The sequence below is a fragment of the Brienomyrus brachyistius genome, chromosome 9 (genome assembly GCF_023856365.1).
Source record: "Brienomyrus brachyistius isolate T26 chromosome 9, BBRACH_0.4, whole genome shotgun sequence".
NCBI classification, from domain to species: domain Eukaryota; kingdom Metazoa; phylum Chordata; class Actinopteri; order Osteoglossiformes; family Mormyridae; genus Brienomyrus; species Brienomyrus brachyistius.
The window spans coordinates 9,432,716-9,454,037 of NC_064541.1; the positions used below are offsets into that span (position 1 = coordinate 9,432,716).

General features: G+C 47.4%; 1 protein-coding gene across 4 annotated transcripts in view; it reads left to right on the forward strand.

Moving 5' to 3' along the window:
• The window catches only part of LOC125749243 (F-actin-uncapping protein LRRC16A-like), a 72,804-nt gene that overhangs the window by 48,748 nt on the left and 2,734 nt on the right, over positions 1-21,322 (forward strand). For 2 of the 4 annotated variants that reach the window (XM_049026305.1, XM_049026308.1), the window contains exons 18-37: positions 73-154; positions 850-949; positions 1,093-1,147; positions 4,802-4,974; positions 5,290-5,358; positions 6,703-6,796; positions 6,898-6,996; positions 7,186-7,314; positions 8,005-8,136; positions 9,161-9,336; positions 9,746-9,833; positions 9,968-10,108; positions 13,265-13,282; positions 15,897-15,963; positions 16,137-16,330; positions 16,424-16,530; positions 16,836-17,319; positions 19,506-19,554; positions 19,878-20,129; positions 20,476-20,616. In XM_049026305.1, coding sequence (XP_048882262.1) covers positions 73-154; positions 850-949; positions 1,093-1,147; positions 4,802-4,974; positions 5,290-5,358; positions 6,703-6,796; positions 6,898-6,996; positions 7,186-7,314; positions 8,005-8,136; positions 9,161-9,336; positions 9,746-9,833; positions 9,968-10,108; positions 13,265-13,282; positions 15,897-15,963; positions 16,137-16,330; positions 16,424-16,530; positions 16,836-17,319; positions 19,506-19,554; positions 19,878-20,129; positions 20,476-20,616 — 2,650 coding nt within the window. The remainder of the gene's footprint in view (positions 1-72; positions 155-849; positions 950-1,092; positions 1,148-4,801; positions 4,975-5,289; positions 5,359-6,702; positions 6,797-6,897; positions 6,997-7,185; positions 7,315-8,004; positions 8,137-9,160; positions 9,337-9,745; positions 9,834-9,967; positions 10,109-13,264; positions 13,283-15,896; positions 15,964-16,136; positions 16,331-16,423; positions 16,531-16,835; positions 17,320-19,505; positions 19,555-19,877; positions 20,130-20,475; positions 20,617-21,322) is intronic. The other 2 variants (XM_049026306.1, XM_049026307.1) reach the window with 2 other exon arrangements.

Genomic DNA, 21,322 nt, shown 5'->3' on the forward strand with positions numbered 1-21,322 from the left:
GGCAGCTTCCTGCGGGTTCGCGTTCAGCACTCGTGTCGGTGAGCCCGCTCACGCGGTCTGTTTGCCCTGTAGCTGCGGTCAGCAGGCTCTCAGGTGCTGGAGGGCTGCATCGCCGAGATTCCCAACGTGTCCAGCCTGGACGTCTCTGATAATGGTGAGGTGGGAATTTACAGGCGATCAGAGGGGCTTTTAAAGTCAAAAACAAATTTGCACACTCATTATTAGTTGAAAACAGAGGACAGGAACGTCCCTGACAGTACATTTTCTGCTTGATTATTGCAATTTTGCTCCATCTAAATGGACACTCATGTTTTTGTAGCCATTCTAGTTATCAGCTAGTTTAGATTTTATCTGCAGGTTTATTTCATATAGAAACCTTATACATTTCTCCCTCACATTTGCACAGCTATGTAATCCTTTCATAAATTCAAAGCCACATTTGCCGATTATCGTGGTTCAATTTTTAGTACGGTGATGACTATTTTTTAACATGTAAATAGCTATTGTCAGGATAATTGAATTAAGGGTGGAGCATAACATAGTAACTCTTTTAGCAGCTATCGCAAAAATTAAGTTTTTGTGGTTTGCTTAATACTTTTTATGCCACTAAATTTGAAATTTTATGCTGCATAATATTTCATAGAAACAGAGCATGTTATTTTTTCATTGTCAGACTGTTTAGTCTGAATTAAGCCAGGAAAACGACAAATTCATTTTCATATCTATTCGCTATATCTGGTGAGACAGCTCAGTCATTCAGCTGGTGTTTATTGAGCTGTTTGATCTTAAGAAAGCTATATCTGGTGCTTAATTCATAGCTGTGATTTTGGTCCGTTTTTTTTTCCAAAGGTCTGGACTCTGACCTCACAACCCTGTTGGTGTGGCTGTCCAAAAATCGATCCATCCGACATCTCTCACTGGGCAAGAACTTCAACAACATCAAGTCAAAGTAAGGATCTCAGCGGGGGCACTTTCTGCTAGACCTGCCCCCCTGGAGTAAGGACAGTGCTGTCTGCCTCGTCAGGCATGAAAGCGGACGGCCGTGTCTTGTCTGCCATTGATTCAATGTCACCCCTGTTTGTTTTTGCACAGAAATCTGGCTCCTATCCTGGACACCCTGGTGCACATGATACAGGACGAGGAGTCTGTGAGTTTCTCCCCAAAAGCTGTCACTTTGTTGACATCATGTCAAACAGACATGTGTGCTGAATCAGCCTGTATTTTATGTGAGTGATGGTCTGGATGACTGAAACTGAAGAGTTTCAGTCGTGTTTTTAAAGTGTGGCGTAGTGCACCCATCATCCATTCATTTGATTTCCCAAAATGCTAATTCTGAGCTCCAGGAAACACTGGGAATAAGGGCAGGTCACGGGAGAGTTTGGGACACTTAGTGTCAGCTTACGGAATTCCTTTGTGACGTTAGAATCCGGAATTCAGGATCTTGACATTAAACAGATGGCTGTTTAATGAGATGAATAGTAAATATTCTTTAAGGTTCGGTGGGTCTTTGCGGAACAGTGCGCTTTCGTATGGCCTACAGCCTAGCGACAGCTTATTCATGTTATATTATAGTAATAACAAAGAGATGCGTGTACGTGATTTCCTAATTAGCATTAACGTCATTGATTTTTCTCAGGTAACCTTATGATTTCTGTATATGATACAATGTGACTGTATCTCATGATTGTGACAAAAGACAACAACAGAAATCCCACAGCAATCCCATCCGAGCAACTGCAATGATGAGGAAGGAAATGTGCTTGTCCTTCCCAGGTTTCTGTATGAGTTGGATTAACATGGAAAATTATTAAAAACACATTCAGTTATGTAAATCCCGATTGAGTGCTGATGTTTGTAAATCCTTCATCCGCTTCCGGCAGGATTTCAGCCTCTAAGCTATCACAGCCTCTTTCGGGCAATAGGGATTGATTTTCTTTCTATCCGATTGACTCTTTAGATCTTTTCTTTGCCTGCCTAAGAAAGTGAAGGGGAATACATTTCAACTTATTTATTTTTAACTTGAAACCCTGGAGAACAGAAGCCCAAATGATGGCTGATGCAACTCAAGTCTTTGAGCCACATCAAAGCGGGTCGTTCACGGGGGAACTCAGGCAGACAGAGCTGGAACGTTGGGGTCTGCGTTTGTCACCCCCATCAAAGGGGGCCTGTCCGGGGGGGGCAATGGAGAGCAAACGCAGCGTGCTCAGGATGCAGAGATCGCTTTCATTTTGCCAGGTCTCTCTCCCCATGCACCACTTCCAGAGTCAGGTGACTTGATCTTTCCTGAACAAGACGTACGTCGAGGTCATCATTGATTCCACCACCAAGGAACTGAGGACTGGGCCCAGCTTCTGGGTTTATACTGGTTTAATCTGTAAAATCAGTCACCATAAAACTGGGTTTGTGTTCCTGAAAGGGGTGCTGGAAAAGGATGGATGGATGGATGGATGGATGGATGGATGGAAGTAGATTATTGTTCGAAGGATGCTTTTGAAAAGATATTTATCCAGCACCTGTAAAAAATGAACTCTAGCAATTAAATTGAGCAGGCTTGCATTAGAAGCGGCTCAGCTCAAAAAAAACAATAGTTTAAAAACCTGAAATCCGTTATTTTCATTAAGGCATCGCCACAGCCGCCTCCATGTGAACCCTGGTGTCAATCAGGACCCCCCTCTAAACAAGCCCTCCATTTGCTTTATTAGTCACATGGTAAAACCGCTGCCCCCGTCCCATGCGTTTCTGACTGTGGGGGCTACTCAGGTGATCAGAAACTCATCAGAGTGCCCAGTGTCTCTGTGCGTTTTAAATCAAAATAGACCTATGCGGTTTGCTCTTAATCGCTATTTGCTAATTAAAAGAGTTATTATGGTGATTTGATGTTATGTTACGAGGCCTCTGAGTCCCATTGTGCAGCATTTCTAGGGTAAAGCATGTGGAACGGGTGAAATGGCTTTAAATGTCAGTGGGAGATCTTTCTTTTCGCTGTAGATTAAAAATCTGCCCTGTCACTTGGCTACCAGCCAGACAAGAGCACCTGCCGTCTTTTGGATCATGTGGAATCCCTCCAGTTGGCATTAGAGGCCCAGGCATGACCTGCAGTAATCACCCACGCTCACCTGCTGGTGGTTACCGTGGTCACCTGCTGTCATGGAGACACGTGGAGGTCAGCAGGTTTATTTGAGGAGCCAGAGAGCAAGACCCACAGTAAAGTCAGGGGTCACCAGCCTGTCAAATTGTACTGCCTGCGTCATACGGGGTGTTGAGGGGATGGGGGGAGGTGCCCTTTGAACTCTTCGATCTTAGGTAATCCCCCCCCCCCCCCCCCCCTCAAATCCAGCCCAAATCAATAATGCATGTTCGCAGACTGCTGTTCCAAATCATGACATTAATCTCTCAGCCTCCTTCAAACGCTTTGTGTTTTTGGGTTGTGTAGAATTCTTCTCGCCCCAATCTTGTCATACTAGGGACTCCTTTAATTTAATTATTTCTCAAAGAGGCTGGAAATGTATTAATATCAGCATTTTACCTGTCTGAATTAAAATTCAGATACAAGTGATTCTGGGAAGGACATGAGTCATACGGAATAGAATTCACCCAAAACATGAAGTATGAGTAAGCTTGAGCTGTGGATTCTGGGCCTAAAATACTGGTGTAGAATAAATATGAGCGAAAATGACAGCCATTGTAAGACCTGTCTGCAACTCCTTTGTGGAGCCTTGATCCCTGCATCTTCATAGGAAGCCTGCCCTTAAATCCATCCATCCATTTTCCAAACCACTTGGGTTGCGGGGGGTCCAGAGCCTATCCCAGAAGCAATGGGCACAAGGCAGGGAACAACCCAGGATGGCGGGCTAGCCCATCACAGGGCACACTCACACACCATTCACTCACACATGCACACCTATGGGCAATTTAGCAAGTCCAATTAGCCTCAGCATGTTTTTGGACTGTGGGGGGAAACCGGAGTACCCGGAGGAAACCCCACGACGACATGGGGAGAACATGCAAACTCCACACACATGTGACCCAGACAGAGACTCGAACCCGGGTCCCAGAGGTGTGAGGCAACAGTGCCAACCACTGCACCACCATGCTGCCCCTGCCCTTAAATCGTTAATTACAAAAAAGTAGTGCTGAACAATATTGAAAAAGAATTGTGTCATGATTTTTATGCGATAAATATTGCGAGTTCAGAATTTACCCAAAATAAACTATAACCAAATAGATTTTATTATCCACTAATAGAGTCCAGCAAATAAGTTGGTGGTGTTACCATGAGTTGTGCTGACAAATCACTTGCTTTTCCTCAATATCATCTGTATTGAATTCAAAATATTTCCATACAATGGAAGGTGGTGGGCTTTTAGTGACCATGTCTTGTTTGATTTCCTCCCCTCTACATTATTAAATCTCTCACAAATGCACGTAAGAGTGATTTAAACCACAGATGTGGAGCTCACACCAAAGCAGTAGTGGTATACTAGTGGTATAACCCTGAAAAGGACCAGTCCATAAAAATGCAAAGCTTGCTAAATTTTGTTTCCTATGACAGAGTAAAAATATTTTAGAGAATCTGAACCCCCCCCCCCCCTCCCGATGTAATGTCACACACTGAAGGTCTAACAAATTATTTCAAATCCAGTTGTCTATCGTAATCCTCATGATGTGAGAACTGCATGTGAACATTAATATGACCATAAGATGTCCTGCTCTGACCTCTACTGCCCTATTGATTACTCATGTAGATTAAGCAGCTGGTGAGACTGATCTGAACCGTTTCCTCATTGAACTCCCCGTGCAGCCGCTGACGTCCCTCTCACTGGCGGACTCGAAGCTGAAGGGCGACCTGAGCATCGTGCTGAACGCGCTGGGCAGCAACACCTCCCTCACCAAGGTGGACATCAGCGGCAACGCGATGGGGGACATGGGGGCCAAGATGCTGGCCAAAGCCCTGCAGATCAACAGCAAACTCCGGTGAGTGGTTTTCCTGATACTTCAGGGTGACGGGGTTGGCTGTGCAAAACGGGGGGCATGGCTCTGATCAGAAGGTTTCCAGTTCAAATCCCAGGGGCAGTAGAGTAATTTCACTGCTGAGCCCTTGAGCAAGACCCTTAACCCCCAATTGCTCCAGGGTCTGGTCATCCCTGCTTTTTAATTTTATGTAATTTGGGGTAAAACCAAAGTAAACAAAGAATGACATCTAGTCCCCCGGTTTGGTCGTATATCCATCTCCCGCTGTCTCTTTTTAATAACTGACCTTAAGGGGACCTGCCTTGTCCTTCTCAACAGCACAGTCATCTGGGACAAGAACAATGTCAGTCCCCAGGGCCTCCAGGATGTAGCGGCGGCTCTGGAGAAGTGAGTATCTCACACTCTGTGTAGGTGCGGGTGCTTGTTCTTCTGTGCGGCTACGTGCGGCTGTGTGTCTACGTGATCACGTGACTCGACGTGTTCAGGGACAGATGGCCCCCTTTGGCTGGTGCGGGGGCTCAAAGCATCCTGTCAGCAGATCTGTCCCCAATGAACTGCGTGTTAGGAGTCTGCTCAAATATTCACCCACTCCCCCAGGGCATTGTTTCTTACCCACAGTGCACCGGGGGTCTAATGAGTTCTCAGAGGCATGAGATGAAGCTAGAGTGGGCTGGAGGGGGCTTTGGCTTTTGAACTCAGAGAGAAGCATGGGGCCTGGCGAGCCCTGCTGTAAGTCCCCCAGACACCGAGGTGCCGTGGGCGGACCCAAGAAGAGGAGGAGGCTGAAACTATGTGTTGTTGTTGTTATTTTTTAATTTTCCTGCTTCTCTGGGAGCTGCTTTGTTTGCTCTCTTTGGCCGCAGGGCGAGAGAGCAGCAGCAAAAAGGCAGGAAGCTGCCTTGATTTTATTACATGCCTAGAAACGCACAGCCCAGTGTCCGGTGCGTCTCTTTCCACTGACGCCGGTTGCGGTACCGTTTCCATGACGGTGACACGCTCTGCTAAAGCCCCCAGAGATCATCTCTCATCGAGTGACACTTCCGGGGTGGTTGTTGATTGGCAGCTGGGTACCATGGCAATGGGGAGGCCTGGGAAAGAGGGTGACTCAGCAGGTTTGAGTATCTGCCAAGAGCCCACCTCCACTCTGTGGCAGGCATGTCCTGCCCGTTTTTTGGGAGGACACCGAGCCTTCAGTTGGCCAGCGCTCCCCTGATAAATACTCCAGGTCTACAGTACCGTTACATGCTTTTTCTGTTCCGTATCCAAAATGGGAATCGTACTCCAATGCTCCACCAATCGGCCGGTATCTTCCTACAAGCTGAGCAGTATGTCCTGCTCAACGGTGATCTGTGGCTTCAGCACATTTTCGATATATATAAATACGTGCATCAGAGCACAGAGATGCAGTCCGGGAGGCATGCCCCCTAGTGGGATGGTGAAGGAATTGCAGGGGAGTGTGCTGGTGAGAGAAACCGCAACCTTTAGAAATATTAAAAATAGCGACAGGAAAACTGGCACATCCTTCCTATTGAACCGCATATCAGCCCTAGGGGGTCCCTGTCAAAAAAGGCTTAAATACCTCTGCATTAAAGCCTCCCAATCTACACCTCTAATGTAGATATTTGTAATATGTATGCTTAGACATGCTTATCCAGTGTGTTTCCATTGCTAGTATCTTATTGGCTGATGGGTACAACATGCCTGTAATGGAGGGACTCATGTCATCGACAGAAACTTCACCATCCGATTCATGCCGATCCCCATCATTGACGCCTCCCAGGCCCTCAAAGCCAGTCCCGAGAAGACCGAGGATGCCCTGCTCAAGGTGAGCCATTCCCCCCCGGCCCCGACGTTTTTTATGAGCCGTGGCATAACAGCACCCTCCGGGGGGGACCTAAACATGGCATGCTCCTGCTCCCGGTCCAGATTGAGAGCTACCTCTTCCGGAACCACAAGACCCGCAAGTACCAGCAGGAGCAGGCCTACCGGCTCCAGCAGGGCATCGTCACGACGACCACGCAGCAGGTCAGCATTTGCAGCATCTCCTGGTTCTGGGCTGTGATGCTTCACCGCAATTATAGACCAAGGCGAAAATGGCCACAGCCTTTCGAAAAGATTTATCGGGGTAGTAAGGGTTTCATTTATAGTGTAATATCTGAGGAGTTGAGCAAATCGCCCTGGTAACCATCAATCCCTTGTCCCGGTTCCTCTAAGATGATTGACAGAATCTGCGTCAAAGTCCAAGACCACCTCAATTCGCTGAGGTACACCGAGACGGACACCATCCTGGAGGATATGAAAATGGCCGAGAACTTAATGAAGGACGCCAGGAATTCCAAGACGGTGAGAGAGGCTGCTGGTGTCGCTCTGTGAATAAGAGGTTATTCGGCTTAATTGAAACTGACAGCGGGTGGCAGTTGGTTGAGTTGTTGCCTCACACCTACAAGCCTGGGGGGTTTGAATCCTGCCCCCACTGCACTTTGCTTGGTCTCTGGGTACAGTGCTGGGCTCTTGAAGTCCAAAGACATGCACTTATACCCAGCAGCATGTCAGATCGGAGCTCTCCCTCAAAGGCTCCTTCTGTGGGACATACCAACATGGGCGGCGTGTGGCTCACGCTGTGCCTGTAATCAGAAGGTGTCCAGTTCGAATCCCACAGTTGGCAGCATGATGTCATTTTTTGGTAAGGTGACCATATCAGGGAGGACATTTTGAGCTACTTCAGGTTTTACTTTCAAACTGAAAGGCTCCTGTGGTTGGCTGAATACCTCCATTTTTCTGGTACTTTGATTTGTTTCCTTGACTGATAGACTTATCCAGCTGTTTCATATTAGTGACACATGCATGATTATAGGAGACTGACCAATCAGCACACAGCAAGAACTCAGCGCTTAAGGAAATCCAGGTCCAGCTCCCAGTTGTTCCAGGCAGTGCCTGACCCAACTTTCTCGGTACATTGTTTTGGATAAAAGCATCTGCCAGTAAGTATTGCTGATGCCCCCATCCTCCTGTCTCCCCCCCATCCTCTTGTAGCTCCTGCCAAACCTGTACCACTTGGGTGCTTCCTCGCGGAGTGAGATCAGCGGCACCTCTGCCAACCCCATCCAGGAGAAGCTGGAGTCAATGGCTGGGGAGGTGGCCCAGGTGATGGACGAGCAGCTGCAGGTAAGGTCAGGAGAGCAGTGACCCCTCAGGACATGGGTGACTGGGTGGGCTTCATAGGACCCAGCCCAGGTGATGGGCCGTAACCCACATCTACGTCAGCTTGTAGGTGTGAAACCCCAGGCCGAACTGCAACTCCACAATGGCGCAGTGTGGAACTCCATTGGGAGTTTCTCTGCTGTTCGTATTTTATAATTCATCTGATTGCTACACAGCAGAGCTGCCCCAAATCATTTGAGTAGAAGCCTATAAACTGAACTGCTGGGTCGCGGTGAATGTGCAAAATTTACAGCTCTTAATTTCTGCAGTCTGGATGCCAGTCGTTTTTCCTTCCCCTTTCAGGCAGTAATTACCTTAAATTATGGCTATGAAACGGGCTATGCGTAGCAGCTCGGAAGGCGTATGTCTCTGCAGCTCACTCAGCCTCCATAATTGCAATAAAACCAACAGCCGTGTAGAACGTAAACATAACTGCAGATGTTTTCTACATTATGGATTTGATTTTTTCACGGAGACGTTTTACTGGGTGATATGCAAATGAGATGCGGATTTTCGGCGTCGGTGCTACCAGTATCTATTCGGACCGTTAAGTATATCTCAGTGACAGGATAACAGATGTGCAGGGCTGCTTGGAGAAAAACAGAAAGCAGGTTATTCCAGGTAATTCCATTGTTGAGCTTTCTACCCCCTGGCATTCCACTCCACAGTATGCACGCCATGAATTTCTTTGTTAGAAGGTTTCGTTTTTAGGAAATCTTTTGGTACCATGATGGCTAATATGGTAAAGCTAATGCTAATACCGTAGCGCTAATATGGTAAGGCTTTTACAGTAATGTTAATATGCTTCCACCTTCTGTTCTTTTAATGCAAGTGAAAGCTACGTTGTTACTGTTAAGCATCTGCTGGAATAATTAAATATTTATGTATGAGTAAATATATCGTTTCACTGTTGTTTCAGAACAAAGGCAGTAGAGGCCCAAAGGCACCTTGCATTAGGTTGATATCTTTAGTCTCTCTTTTCTCTCAGAACCTTCTGGAGTCCATGGTGGGCGCAGCCGAGGGTCTTTGCCCACATGTGATGAAGAGGCCAGACCTGCGGCAGGAGCTGATCGTGGCCGGCGTGGGCAAGGCGGTCGTGCCCCGCAGTTTCGTCAGGGACACCCTCCTGGAAGAGTCCGGCGTCGACATCATCAATAAGATCAGGTGATGCCGACTGTTTGCAGATGATTCTGGGAGGACATTGAATTATCCAAATTAGATCGGATCCTGAACCGAGTAGAAAACAAGTGATGTCATCACCCTGAAGTTCTGGTTGAATCATGGTGGCCATACTGATGACATTGGTTTAATTAATCTTCTGAGGGAACAGTCTTATTGGCTGCTTTGTTTCGCAGCATTATGGGTAATATCACACCAAGGTGTTTTTTTTTTTTTCTTGCCACCCCACCCCCTTCTTAGTCCATATTCTTCAAGCTTGACAGTCCTGACAGTGGACGTTGGGGGGGTCACAGGTCACAGGGGGTCACACCCGTGTCAGCCGCGACCTTGCCCGCTCCCCTTCAGCGGCATCCCTTCTTCTTATCATTCCTTTTCCTTTTGTTTGTGCTCCCAGTGAGGTGAAGCTTGGATTGGCCTCCTTCCTCTCTGACCGAATCGTGGACGAGATCCTGGAAGCCCTCTCCAGCTCACAACGCTCTCTGGTGAGCCTCCTCAGCTCAGGGACCATATGGCCGCCCTCCTGCGTGATCCTGATTTTGTTGAAGCGGTCCACCTTTACAGTGGTTCAATATCGACAAGCGTAATAAAATCACCTGGCTATATTTCCCTCCCCCAGGCAGACCACCTGGCCAGGAAGGGTCAACCCCTGGTGCACCAGGAGTCGCTGGAGCTGGATGTCTCGGAAGAGCGGACCCCCAAGCGGGCCGCCTCGGGGCTGGCCGAAGTGGAGCGGCTGGAGGACCCGGAAGCCTGCATGGTAACGCTTATTCCGCACCCTGCCGGTGAAACTGTAGCCACAACAGGCGTCTCCGAGTTTGTTAAAGAGTAACCAACACGCCAGGTACTCAATAGGCCTGGTCAGGCAAATTACGAGGTTAGACAGCTGATTAAATTCCCAGGCGGGACAGAAGACCGCCCGTTGTCACGGAAACCGAGCCGGATTGTGTTTCCAGAGAGTGAAAAACATTCCGAAAATGAAACAGCCGAGAAATTTTTCACTGTAGTTACTTGTATTTGTTGAGTTGTAAAAAGTGTAAAAGATTATCACGAATGAGAAGTGCTGCGGTAATCGCTTTAGAGAGAGAAGCATTGCCCATGAATTGAGGTGTCAGCTGTTTAGCTCATATTGTTTATGGCAGGGTTTCCCAGTTCCCGTCCTGGAGGGTCACTTTTCAGCACAGTCCGGAGATTTCCCCGCTCAGACACACCTACTAAACCTGTCAATCAGCTGATTAAGGTGTCCTTCATCAGGGAAATCTGCAGACTGTGTTGAAAACTGACCCTCCAGGACCAGGATTGTGGAAGGGTGGTTTACAGTCTGTGGCCTGTTGTGCATCGCTGACAGAGTTTGCTGTCGTAATTTATTGGTTCATTTACTGGGTCCTACAGGTAGATCAGTGTATTCAGATCAGTTTCCCCGTATGTCAGTTCAAATGTGGTAAATTTACTAAATCTGTAATTTACAAGCATGTAGGTAGGAGTCTGTCAGCTTGGCCTACTGTATCGGTCATGGATTTTTTAAAGTCATATTCTATTCGCATCTGACTGGACAGAAAGCCTTTTTGGTCCAGGCTAGAAGAATGGACTGGAGGGCGTTTTATAAACATAGTCACTACTAGGACTGTCGCGATCACTTCATGATGTAATCACATTTACATTTGCAATAAGTGTGCAATAATCACCAGGGCTTTAGATGACGGGTGAAACATTTGTCCGGACGCCGGCTTTTCAGTACTTTACGGATATTTACTTACAGTTACAATTTGGTAAGCAGATCGCTGCCTAAGATATTAAAGAGATGCGTATCGTGAAGCCCAGAAGTCAGGAGTTGGTATAAATTCAGCGTATCCTCATGCTTATTAAATTCAGTTTGCGGAGCGCGCCATGCCATTGTTTTAGTAGATCATGGAAGCCATAGGCAGTGAAGAAAGGAACAGCTCAGCAGCTTCAACATGAAAGATATGAGATACATGAGATATTGTGGGTAAACAAGGTAAAAAGATGCCTCCGGCGTTGCGGTACTTTTTGCAGTTTGAAGTCCGACACGTTTATTAAACATAAGGATACGTCGAATTTATACAGATGATAATTGCACATGTGGCATTTAATTGCGATTACCTCGCGACAGTCCTGGTCACTGCACATTCTTCTTTTCTAAGCACAGGGCCGTAGCTCCATTACTTTGGTGGCTTTGGGGGTTTACTTTGTCATACAGCCTTCGATCTCCCACCGTGAAAAGGTTTGCGTAGAGTGTTTTCCTTATTTTCATTTAATTCTGGCGTTTCTGGATGTCTTTCCCATCTCTGAATATCCTGAAGAGTGTGTCTGGAGGCCTGTGGCAGGTCTTCGGAAAGAATTCCTGCTAGTGATGATGTAAAACATGGGATACATGGGTCACATCTTCATTTTTATTGAGGTTATTGTTATATAGCGCCTTTCACACCACTGTCATCCCAAGGCGCTTGACAAGAGTGTGTGGAAACCCATATTTCCTCAGAGAAGAGCCAGATTGGGTCTCATGGTATTTAGCCTGTTGACGAAGTGTGACACAGAACCTGGGCAGGTAGTAGCCGTGAAGTCAGCAGGACCAGCTGAAGGACCACAAGGGCTCAGCTTCTGTAAAGACAACGTTCAGCCCTCACAGGTCGAACTACGGGCTTGCCTTTGAAATTCCCACCTGGGGGAGGGTTAGCTCAGCTGTCAGCCTCCCGGGGAGGGTATTACCCCAAACGCCACATAGCAGGCTTGGTAACAGCACAGTGTGTTTGACTTCGGCACCTAAACTATTGACGCACTGACACTGAAGGCAGGGATCGATGACACGGCCAATTCAGCTGGATGGTGTGATTAAAGTACATTTTTTACAACACATATGGTTTTTAAAAACCGTAACCTGCATAGTTTTTCCATCCATCCATTTTCCAAACCGCTTATCCTGCTGGGTCGCGGGGGATCCGGAGCCTATCCCAGAAGCAATGGGCACAAGGCAGGGAACAACCCAGGATGGGGGGCCAGCCCATCGCAGGGCACACTCACACACCATTCACTCACGCATGCACTCCTATGGGCAATTTAGCAAGTCCAATTAGCCTCAGCATATTTTTGGACTGTGGGGGAAACTGGAGTACCCGGGGGAAACCCCACGACGACACGGGGAGAACATGCAAACTCCACACACATGTGACCCAGGCGGAGACTCGAACCCGGGTCCCAGAGGTGTGAGGCAACGATGTGAGGCAACAGTGCTAACCACTGCACCACCATGCCTCCCCACGCATAGTTTTTTACCTCGGTCAAAACATTTTGCCATGGACGTGTTTGTCCATGTGTGGAATGGTTGACAATCCCTAGCTGAAGATTCTAGAAGGCAAAGAGATGGGGATTGTAGATTAGCCTTAACACTTTGAAATGACCTCAGTGAGGAATATCCTTCTCCCCCCCCCATTTATGTTTCTCTTACCTTATCTTCCTCTGTCTTCCCCATATATGCTTTTTCATGCGTATATAAAGTACTGTATCTATATGTGCCTATATATCATTCATACAGCCCGTATACTGTACTGTACATAAGCGGTTCTCAGAAATTCCCCCAGGGAAGCCCAGCTGTTGGGCCCGTTTGTCATGTTCAGCTAACAGCGCGTCCAGCTGAGTAATTACGTAATTAAATACTCAGGAAGCTCTTTATTAGCGGAAGAGGCTGTGCAGGAACATGATAACTGGTTCCCCGTGTCTTGCCGCAGGGCTGCCTGTGACCACACGGTGGCGCGGCTGCACCCACAGGGCCTTCTGTCCTTTTTGATTATCCTCCACTTCCTCACTGTGTCCTTTCTTCTCCCTGTTCTTCTCCTTCTGCTCTCTCTCTCTCTCTCTCTCTCTCTTCTATTCTTCTCTCTCATCCCTTTGCCCCATGGAGACTCTGTGCTGCTCGAGTGTAAGTAGGATCCGTCTCTCCGCTTTGCCACCTTCCTTCCTCGCTGTCGCTTTGCGCACAACGTCACCCCACCCCCCATCATCTCGGTAAAGCCTGATCCGAGCCCCTCGGAATCTGGCTGTGCCCCGCTCCTCATTCCTGGCAGACACCGAAAGATTGGGCTGGTCTCACTAGCTTGACGACAGATTGAAAAACCTGCAAGCCCCTCGCTTGGGCTAATGAACCATCAACTTGGTCCTCTTGACTGGGATGCAGACTATCTATGCAGAGGGTACATCGCTGTTCCATCTGTTCTGCAGTAGCTCCTGGTCAGGGGGTGGAAATCCCTCAATTTGAGAAGCGTCTGTCCTCTAAACACTTTTCCGATTTGGAATCACACCGGAAACGTGTGGGATGGCGTGGCGAATCCGCTTCCCGACCAGCATTAAATCAGTCCGCTCCCTACATTACGCTTGCTGTCCATTACCCCCCAGCCTAATGATCTGCGTGATTAGGGTGCTTCTGGCTGATGTGCTAGATTTATTTAACATTAGCTGTTTGCCATTAACTGTCCACATAAGAGCACATATGTACACATTTCACTCTGAAGGTGCTTTTCCACTGCACTGGTTATTTCAAAAAAGTACCGAAAGCACTGTACTTCCAGTGTTCGTTTTCCACTGACGTGAAAGACTGGTACAGGTGCACAAAGACATCATTTTAACAGATGCAGGGTGTTTTAAACTGAATTTAAAATGGCTCTTTTGATAGTGTATTATAAGGCTGGGCGATGTGTGTATAATATCGACATCACATGTTATGCACATGCAATTCTCTCAATGCGAGGAGTGCGATAGTCAGCTGGATTGAGATCAGGTTTTTTCACACCTTCATACTGTCCGGACATTATTCCACGAGTGCAGGGAGTTACGTTTCACTGAAATGTTTGTTTTACTGCCACTGCTTTTGCACTGGCTCTGCACACGGTCCCCGAGATGTATAAATCACTGGTAGACGCAAGTCGTTTGTTGGTGTAACTCGCAGTAGCACCACCACCTTATTTAACAGAATCTGTTGGTAGATTGGTAGAATAATTTCTGTTTGGCTGTAGTTTATTTTCCATAGATTTTAAACTTCTTTTTATTTCATAAATATCACAGTATTTAAATTCATCGCGATTCTTGACAATTTCTCATATTTCACAACTCCAGTATATTATAGCATATACTTTTTATATATTTTTTGTACTTTTTTATATACTTTATAATATATACTTTTTTAATTTCTCGTCATGCCATCCAAAACTCTTTTTTCCGACCAGATTGCAAATAAAGCCCGAGTCTCCATTTGTCCACACATCCACTGTTACTGCTTAGATTTCTACTTCATTTATAGTCGTTTTCTAAATCCCTAATTACACCTTTTCCAAAATGGCAGGTGTGTTTTGTGTTTGCGAGGCACGTTATTTGCATAACCAATAAACACAAAAGTACTGAGCTGGTTTGGTACCTTTGGTACCTGTACTGGTAAGGAGCTCCTTACTGGTACTGGACCAGAAATCAAGGGAAAGTATCAGATTTTTAATACCAAAAGTACGGGACCTGGTGCAGTGGAAAAGCCCCCGTAATTGATCTTATCACTTATTTCTGTAACAGCTGTAAAGGTTGCTTTGCATTAATTTTTATTTTGGAGTAACAGAGTGAAGTGCATGGTAAAAAAAAAAACTGAACACATCATAAATTTCATTCGTCACTTAATTCCTATTTAACTTTAACAACAAATAGAACAGCAGAGTCCATGCTGAGACGATTTTAGCAATATTTTATTTTTCTTTTTGAGCAGGAAACCACACAGGCGTTAATGCTACGCTAAAGATGGCTGCCCTAGTTTTTGCGATTATCTCAGCGGTGTGACTGTTCGGGGTGATGGGTTTCCATCCCGCGGAGACAACCAGTGGGTTGCAGGGGAGGGAGACGGAGGTTACGCTGAGCAGCAAGCTAACTAGATTAAGGGCATGACCATCTGATGTGAGTCAAGGCAAGGTTAGCGCTTGCTAAATAAAACATGTCCTGAAGGGGGCGCCGTCTAGGGACCCAGTGCCCGTTTTAGAAATGACTTTAGGCAAAGGGAGAGGGAGGGAAAAGGGGACATCTCCTAGCAACCTAGCACATACTCAACACTTGGTGTTTCAGTGCTGACATCCGTGTGGGAATTTCGCTGTGAAATTCCAAGGACAGGATACTTTTTCCGGTGTGTGACAGAAACTCGTTTGGGTTGTTTTGGGTCAACTGGCTGGATCAGGGCCTCGTGGAAAAACTTGATTTGGAACCTTTGCAGTGTTCGTGAAATTTGCTGTTGGGCAGGTAATTCTAACACTGTGGGTGTCAGTATCCCTGTCGGAGTTTTAATGAGGCTGTCGACACAGCGAATGATACAGAGAATCTCTCTTGCTTGTTTTATAATGACTCGGTTCTGACTTGTGCTCAGATCAGTGTGAGATCTCTGCATGGTCACTGCTTCACGGCGCGATCCACCTCGGTGGTGTTCCGCGTTTCTGGAGGCAGGTCTGTCACTTTGCCCTTCCTCTGCAGCGTGACCGGTCACCCGCTCACAGCCCACGTGTCTCTCCCTGCAGATGACCCCCAAGTCGAAGAGGAAGAGTATTCATAGTCGGATGCTCCGCCCTGTGTCCAGAGCCTTCGGTAAGTTCACCTCCACTCCCCTCCATAGCCGCTCAATGCGATTAACCAGACTGGGCTGCGATGACTGGGGGCTAGCTTACAGATGCAATTCTATAATTGTTAGAATTTTATTAAGAGGTGGGCGTCAGTCCTATCGAGTAGCCTCTGATTGGTTGTTGTTGTGTGTCCGTCAGAGATGGAATTTGACCTGGATAAGGCGCTGGAGGATGTTCCCATTCATGTTGAGGACCCGCCCCTTTCCACCAAAGCAGAAAAGAAGTCGTCTGTGGCGATGGGGGAGCTGCCCTCGGAGGAGGGCAAAAAGCTGCAGCACTACACGAAACTTCGGCCCAAACGGAGCAAGAAAGTGCGGTCCAGTAAAGTGCCGGTAAGGGCGAGGTCAACCAGCCAGCCTTTGGGGCTCCTCGTTTAGCTGGTCAGCTGAGCTTCACTTACTGATAGCCTGAGTCTCCTTCTGCAGATCAGCACGGCCCAGCCGCAGGAAGGGGAGCAGAACGGCCTCATGGGACGGGTGGATGAGGGCGTCGATGAATTCTTCTCCAAGAAGGTCACAAAACTGGGGACTAAGTAAGGGCCTGAATGGTGCATGCAGTTCATAAATCTGTGAATGATTTGGAATGTGTTCCATGTCCTCCATGTGTTTTGTTGCAGTACAGATAATGTGATCTTGATTTATATAAGGGTAAAACAAACTTGTAATAATTATTCCTGTTAATGGAGATGTCTGTGTTTTTCCCGCTGAAATCATATGTAATGTAAGTTTATCGGGTGAATGTTTTATGTTTTGCCACGCTGGGATTTTTTTGGCCTGTCCTGTGAGATGCTTCCTTTCCCCGCCCGTGGTCACTGAACTGTTGTTTTCTCTTTCCCAGGAAGCCCCCCCTGAAGTCCTCCGAATCTCAAGATGGCGAGAAGAGGCGGGACTCGCGCAAGGGCGGCTTCCTCAACCTCATCAAGTCCCGCTCCTCCAAGTCCGACAAAGGCCAGGCGGCTGCCGCCCCGACGACAGTCACCACGGCGACTACCACCCCGGCGACAGTCACCCCAGTAACGGTCACCCCAGCGAACTCCACCTCAGCCTCAGCAGGAGTGGAACAGCCCCCCTCCCCCAAGAGCAGCCAGCTCAGGAATCCTGTACCGGATCCGACCAAGAGCAAGGAGACCAGGGGCCCGGCGACGGACTACAGCAGCAGCTCGGATGAGCTGAAAACCCCCGACTCGGTAGACGAGCCATCGGAGGGTGACGGCAAAGGCAGCCCCCAAGGCAGCAGGCGCTATGGGGTCCAGGTCATGGGCAGCGGCCTGCTGGCCGAGATGAAAGCCAAGCAGGAGAGGAGGGCAGCCGGTGCCCAGAAGGTCTGTGTCCACACACCAGCTGTCTCTGCACTCGCGGCGCTTGCTGTGACGGTAGGGGGTGGGTTCGCTTCTCCCAGATCCCAGTGCCTGGAAGGCAAGCCCGTCCATATGGACCACAGTCTCGCCCACTACCTTCTTCTCTCGTGCCTTTATGTGCTCACCGTTTGAAGCCCACGTATCACTACTATTGTGATTTTCCGTGTTGATGTTGCATTAATTTGCACAATATTGCATCATGAACAAAGCCATAGTCTTTATGAGTATGCATGCATTTCTTGCGCTGGAAGGTAGGAGGCGAGTTCCTGTCTCCCTGGTCCTGTGTCCCGAAGGCAAGCCAGACCATATGGGTTTCTCCTGCTTCCTCGTTCAGTTCACTCTCTGATCACGTGACCCTCCTTGGGTTGCATGTCACTCTCCACGGTAGCATAGTCTGAGGCGAGCCCCCCCCCCCCCCCCCACGACCCTGTGGGAGAGGGGGAATTGTTTACTACGCCGTAGTGAAAGCGTGACATGGGTCTGGGATTTCGTCCAGACACTTTGCCATCAGAATTTCTGAACCGGAGGCGATTCACACTTATGCTTTGAGAAATAATTTTTAAAAAGCACAGATTGCACGGATTTAATGCGACACTGCAGAGCTGGTTTATACTTTATATATATTTTTTTTTTCATTAATTTTTATTAGGAATAACTAATGGAAACATTTATGTTTGCTCTTTAAAATCAATATGTTCATTATTTAAATGGACAATGGTGTTTGCATGTTTACTTTTAGAATTTTACCAGGATTGATTCACTGCTGATTGAATGATCCGTTTTACAAATGATGAAATATCATACTGACCTAGTTAGAATGTTTTTATTTAACAGGAACTCGGTTATTTAATTGAAAATTTGTGATTTTTATTTGCATGTCAAAGGCAGGGGTGATGTGTGTCGGGCAAGATACTGTGTGGCTCTGAGAGCTCAACCTGTAAGCGGCACAAACAGCATAATCTTCCATGTCCTACATGAGCATAACCTTTGCATTGTACTGTTGTAAGTGCTGCCCCTGAGTAGATGTTCTAGGGCAGTTTCTGGGAGGGAGCAAAAACGTGGACCGTCTGGGGCTCCCCGAGGACCGGGTTAAGAGAGGCTGTTCTAGGGAATTTAACTTGTACTACACAGTCTTCCTAAGGCAGTTCTGTGTAAATGTAGCGCCCTCTGGTGGCCAGTTTTAGCTACTTATCCTTTATTCTGGATCATTCTTTGTTTGATCCAAAAGAATTCATGCAGCCTCAAGTCCGTCAAGGGTCTGTGAGATTTTAGGTGAGTCCGGGGCCATGTTTAGTGGCGAGGGGCCGGCATTCTGCATGGCTGCATGACCCAACACTCAAATATGACCTGTCCGCATGGTGTACACATGCAACAATGCCAGCCTGCCTTTATTATATAGGTGTTTGGTCTGGGGCGGATTCCCTCGTCAGTGGGGAATGTGACAGACCCCTGTAAGAGGCTTTATGGTATTTGCTCATGGGGGGCTATGCAGAAAGCCCCCCCCCCTCCCCCGCAGAAAGCTTGTGTGATTTTTGTCTTATGTCAAAGCTCAGAATGGGGTCATTGAAAGGATTTCAAAGCAGGGGCTGGGATGTGGGAAACGCATGGTTATGCCAGGCAGAATTAAGCTCAGTTTTTATAAAAATATGTGCTTTGGAGGGGGGCAAGAGAACTCCCCCAGTTCTGTGACCAAACATCATGTTTCCCACGTGACACTATTGGGCTTGCAGGATAAACACAATGTCACATGATTAAGGTACAGCAGCACACTACATAATCTACAATGTGACATGATTAAGGTACAGCAGCACACTACATAATCTACAATGTGACATGTTTAAGGTACAGCAGCACACTACATAATCTACAATGTGACATGTTTAAGGTACAGCAGCACACTACATAATCTACAATGTGACATGTTTAAGGTACAGCAGCACACTACATAATCTACAATGTGACATGTTTAAGGTACAGCAGCACACTACATAATCTACAATGTGACATGTTTAAGGTACAGCAGCACACTACATAATCTACGGCTGTCGAATGTAAACACAGGCATCCTCCGGTTTTCTCCATGGGAGACGCCATGAAGACTAATGACTCTTGTAGCCAGTGACAGATGGCTGCATTGTGGTGTCTTACAGGCCCCCGACGTCTCGTCTAGTCCAGACAGGCCTGATGGCAGTGGGCCAGGTGAGTTTACCGGACAGGGCTAGGGAGGGGAGGAAGGGATGCTTAGGTGAGCAGGGCCTTATGGGGGGAAGAAGGCTGCTCAAAGGAATCCCTGTCAATACCTGGTATTGAATATGGATGGCTCAGTGGGTTGTGGATTCGAATCCCATCTCAGCTCTGCTTCTCTGTGTGGATGCATTTAATTTAGGAATTTATTTGCTTGATATTTTTAATTACAGTTACTTATTGAAGCTCTCCTGCTTCTCCTGGCATACGCTCGTATGTGTCATCTTGGTGTGGAGTGCAGTCCCTTAACCACCATACCACCTGCTGGTTATTTTTAGCAGCAGTGAGGGGAAACTCATCCCGGGCAGAGAGCCGGACAGCTGGAGCGCTAAAGGGCGAGGGTGACGTCAACTCACCCGAGAAGAACCCAAGGAGCGAGGTCAAGCCAGAGGCAGCTCCCAAGCCCCGAGGCTCCGCCTCCAACCCACCCACGGCCAGCCCCAAGCCCCTGCCCCAGGGCCCCAAGCCCGCCGTTGCTGCCCGCCCTGCCATACCCCAGAAACCACGCACTAGCAACAGTCGTGCCACAGGTATGTGCGGGTATGACCAGCCACCAGGGGGAGCTCCAAGCCTTTTTGCCTTCAGAATGCCTCAAAGTAATGTTATATTATCAGCCAACACAGATGGTGAGATGAGGAGGTGTATTTGAGTCTTTGTGGGCAGTTTGGTTCCTGCTATGCTCCAGGTATTCCTGGGATCAATAAGAAGATGCACCATGTACTAATCTCTTTCTGCGGACTGCATATACTTAAATGTTCATATTGAAGCCCCTCTGTACTCCTAGATGTGATCCAAAGAGCTTGCTAACTAGGACATCTGTCTGCTCTTGTTGACTTGGTTTCCCCTGTCATTACGTTTCCTTCTGCCCGTCCGAAGATGAAAGCTCCGAGTCGCCTGGCGGGAATGCATCCCCCAAGGGAATTTTGATCCCTCACCCTATAAGGAAGTCCTCGGACAAGGAGAGGGAGGGCCAGGGAGGAGGCCCCCTATCTGGGAACAAAGGGTCTGCTGAAGAAGGTAGGTTCCCTCAAGAGTTCATGTGTTGGTTTAATCAGCATTGCTGTACAGTTAAGGAAGTAGCCAGTAGAACCACCTTTAATGGCAATGTCATGTGACCTGCATCTGCAAACACCGCCCATCCAGCGCTGCTATTATAGTCAACCTACCTTTACTGTTTTTTTTTTTTTTTTTTTGAGATTTCGAGTTTATTTTTTCATGTCATGTCTGTTGGTCTGTTGGACATTTCCTGTCATTGGTTTGTTAGGGTAACGATACACAGTGCAACTTACTGCACAATGTTGCTGGGCACTTTCCCATTGATATCGGCTAACAGATTTCTATATGACAAACTTTAATCGGCAGTCAGCAACATTTCGTGATCATGCAGATTCAGATGAGTTGCCCTTTGTCTCACCTGGTTGGCAACTGCCCAGCAACATGCTCAAGAAGGTGCCGTGTGTCATCACCGTTAGTCTTTCTGTCACTCTGTCACGCATTGTTTTGATTTGAGTGTGAATTCTCCCCAATCAGACGGATCACCCAAACAGGACGTCCCAATCTGACCATTGTCTGTTAGATTCCAGAGCTCCCCATTCATTCCACCCTCCCTCATATGCCTTGGGCTGACAAAAAAAAGGCATCCTTAAAATAAAATCCTCATCACACCTAATTTTAGGTTTGATGACATCTAATTTTAGGAAGTCATTATTCCAGCCCATTTATC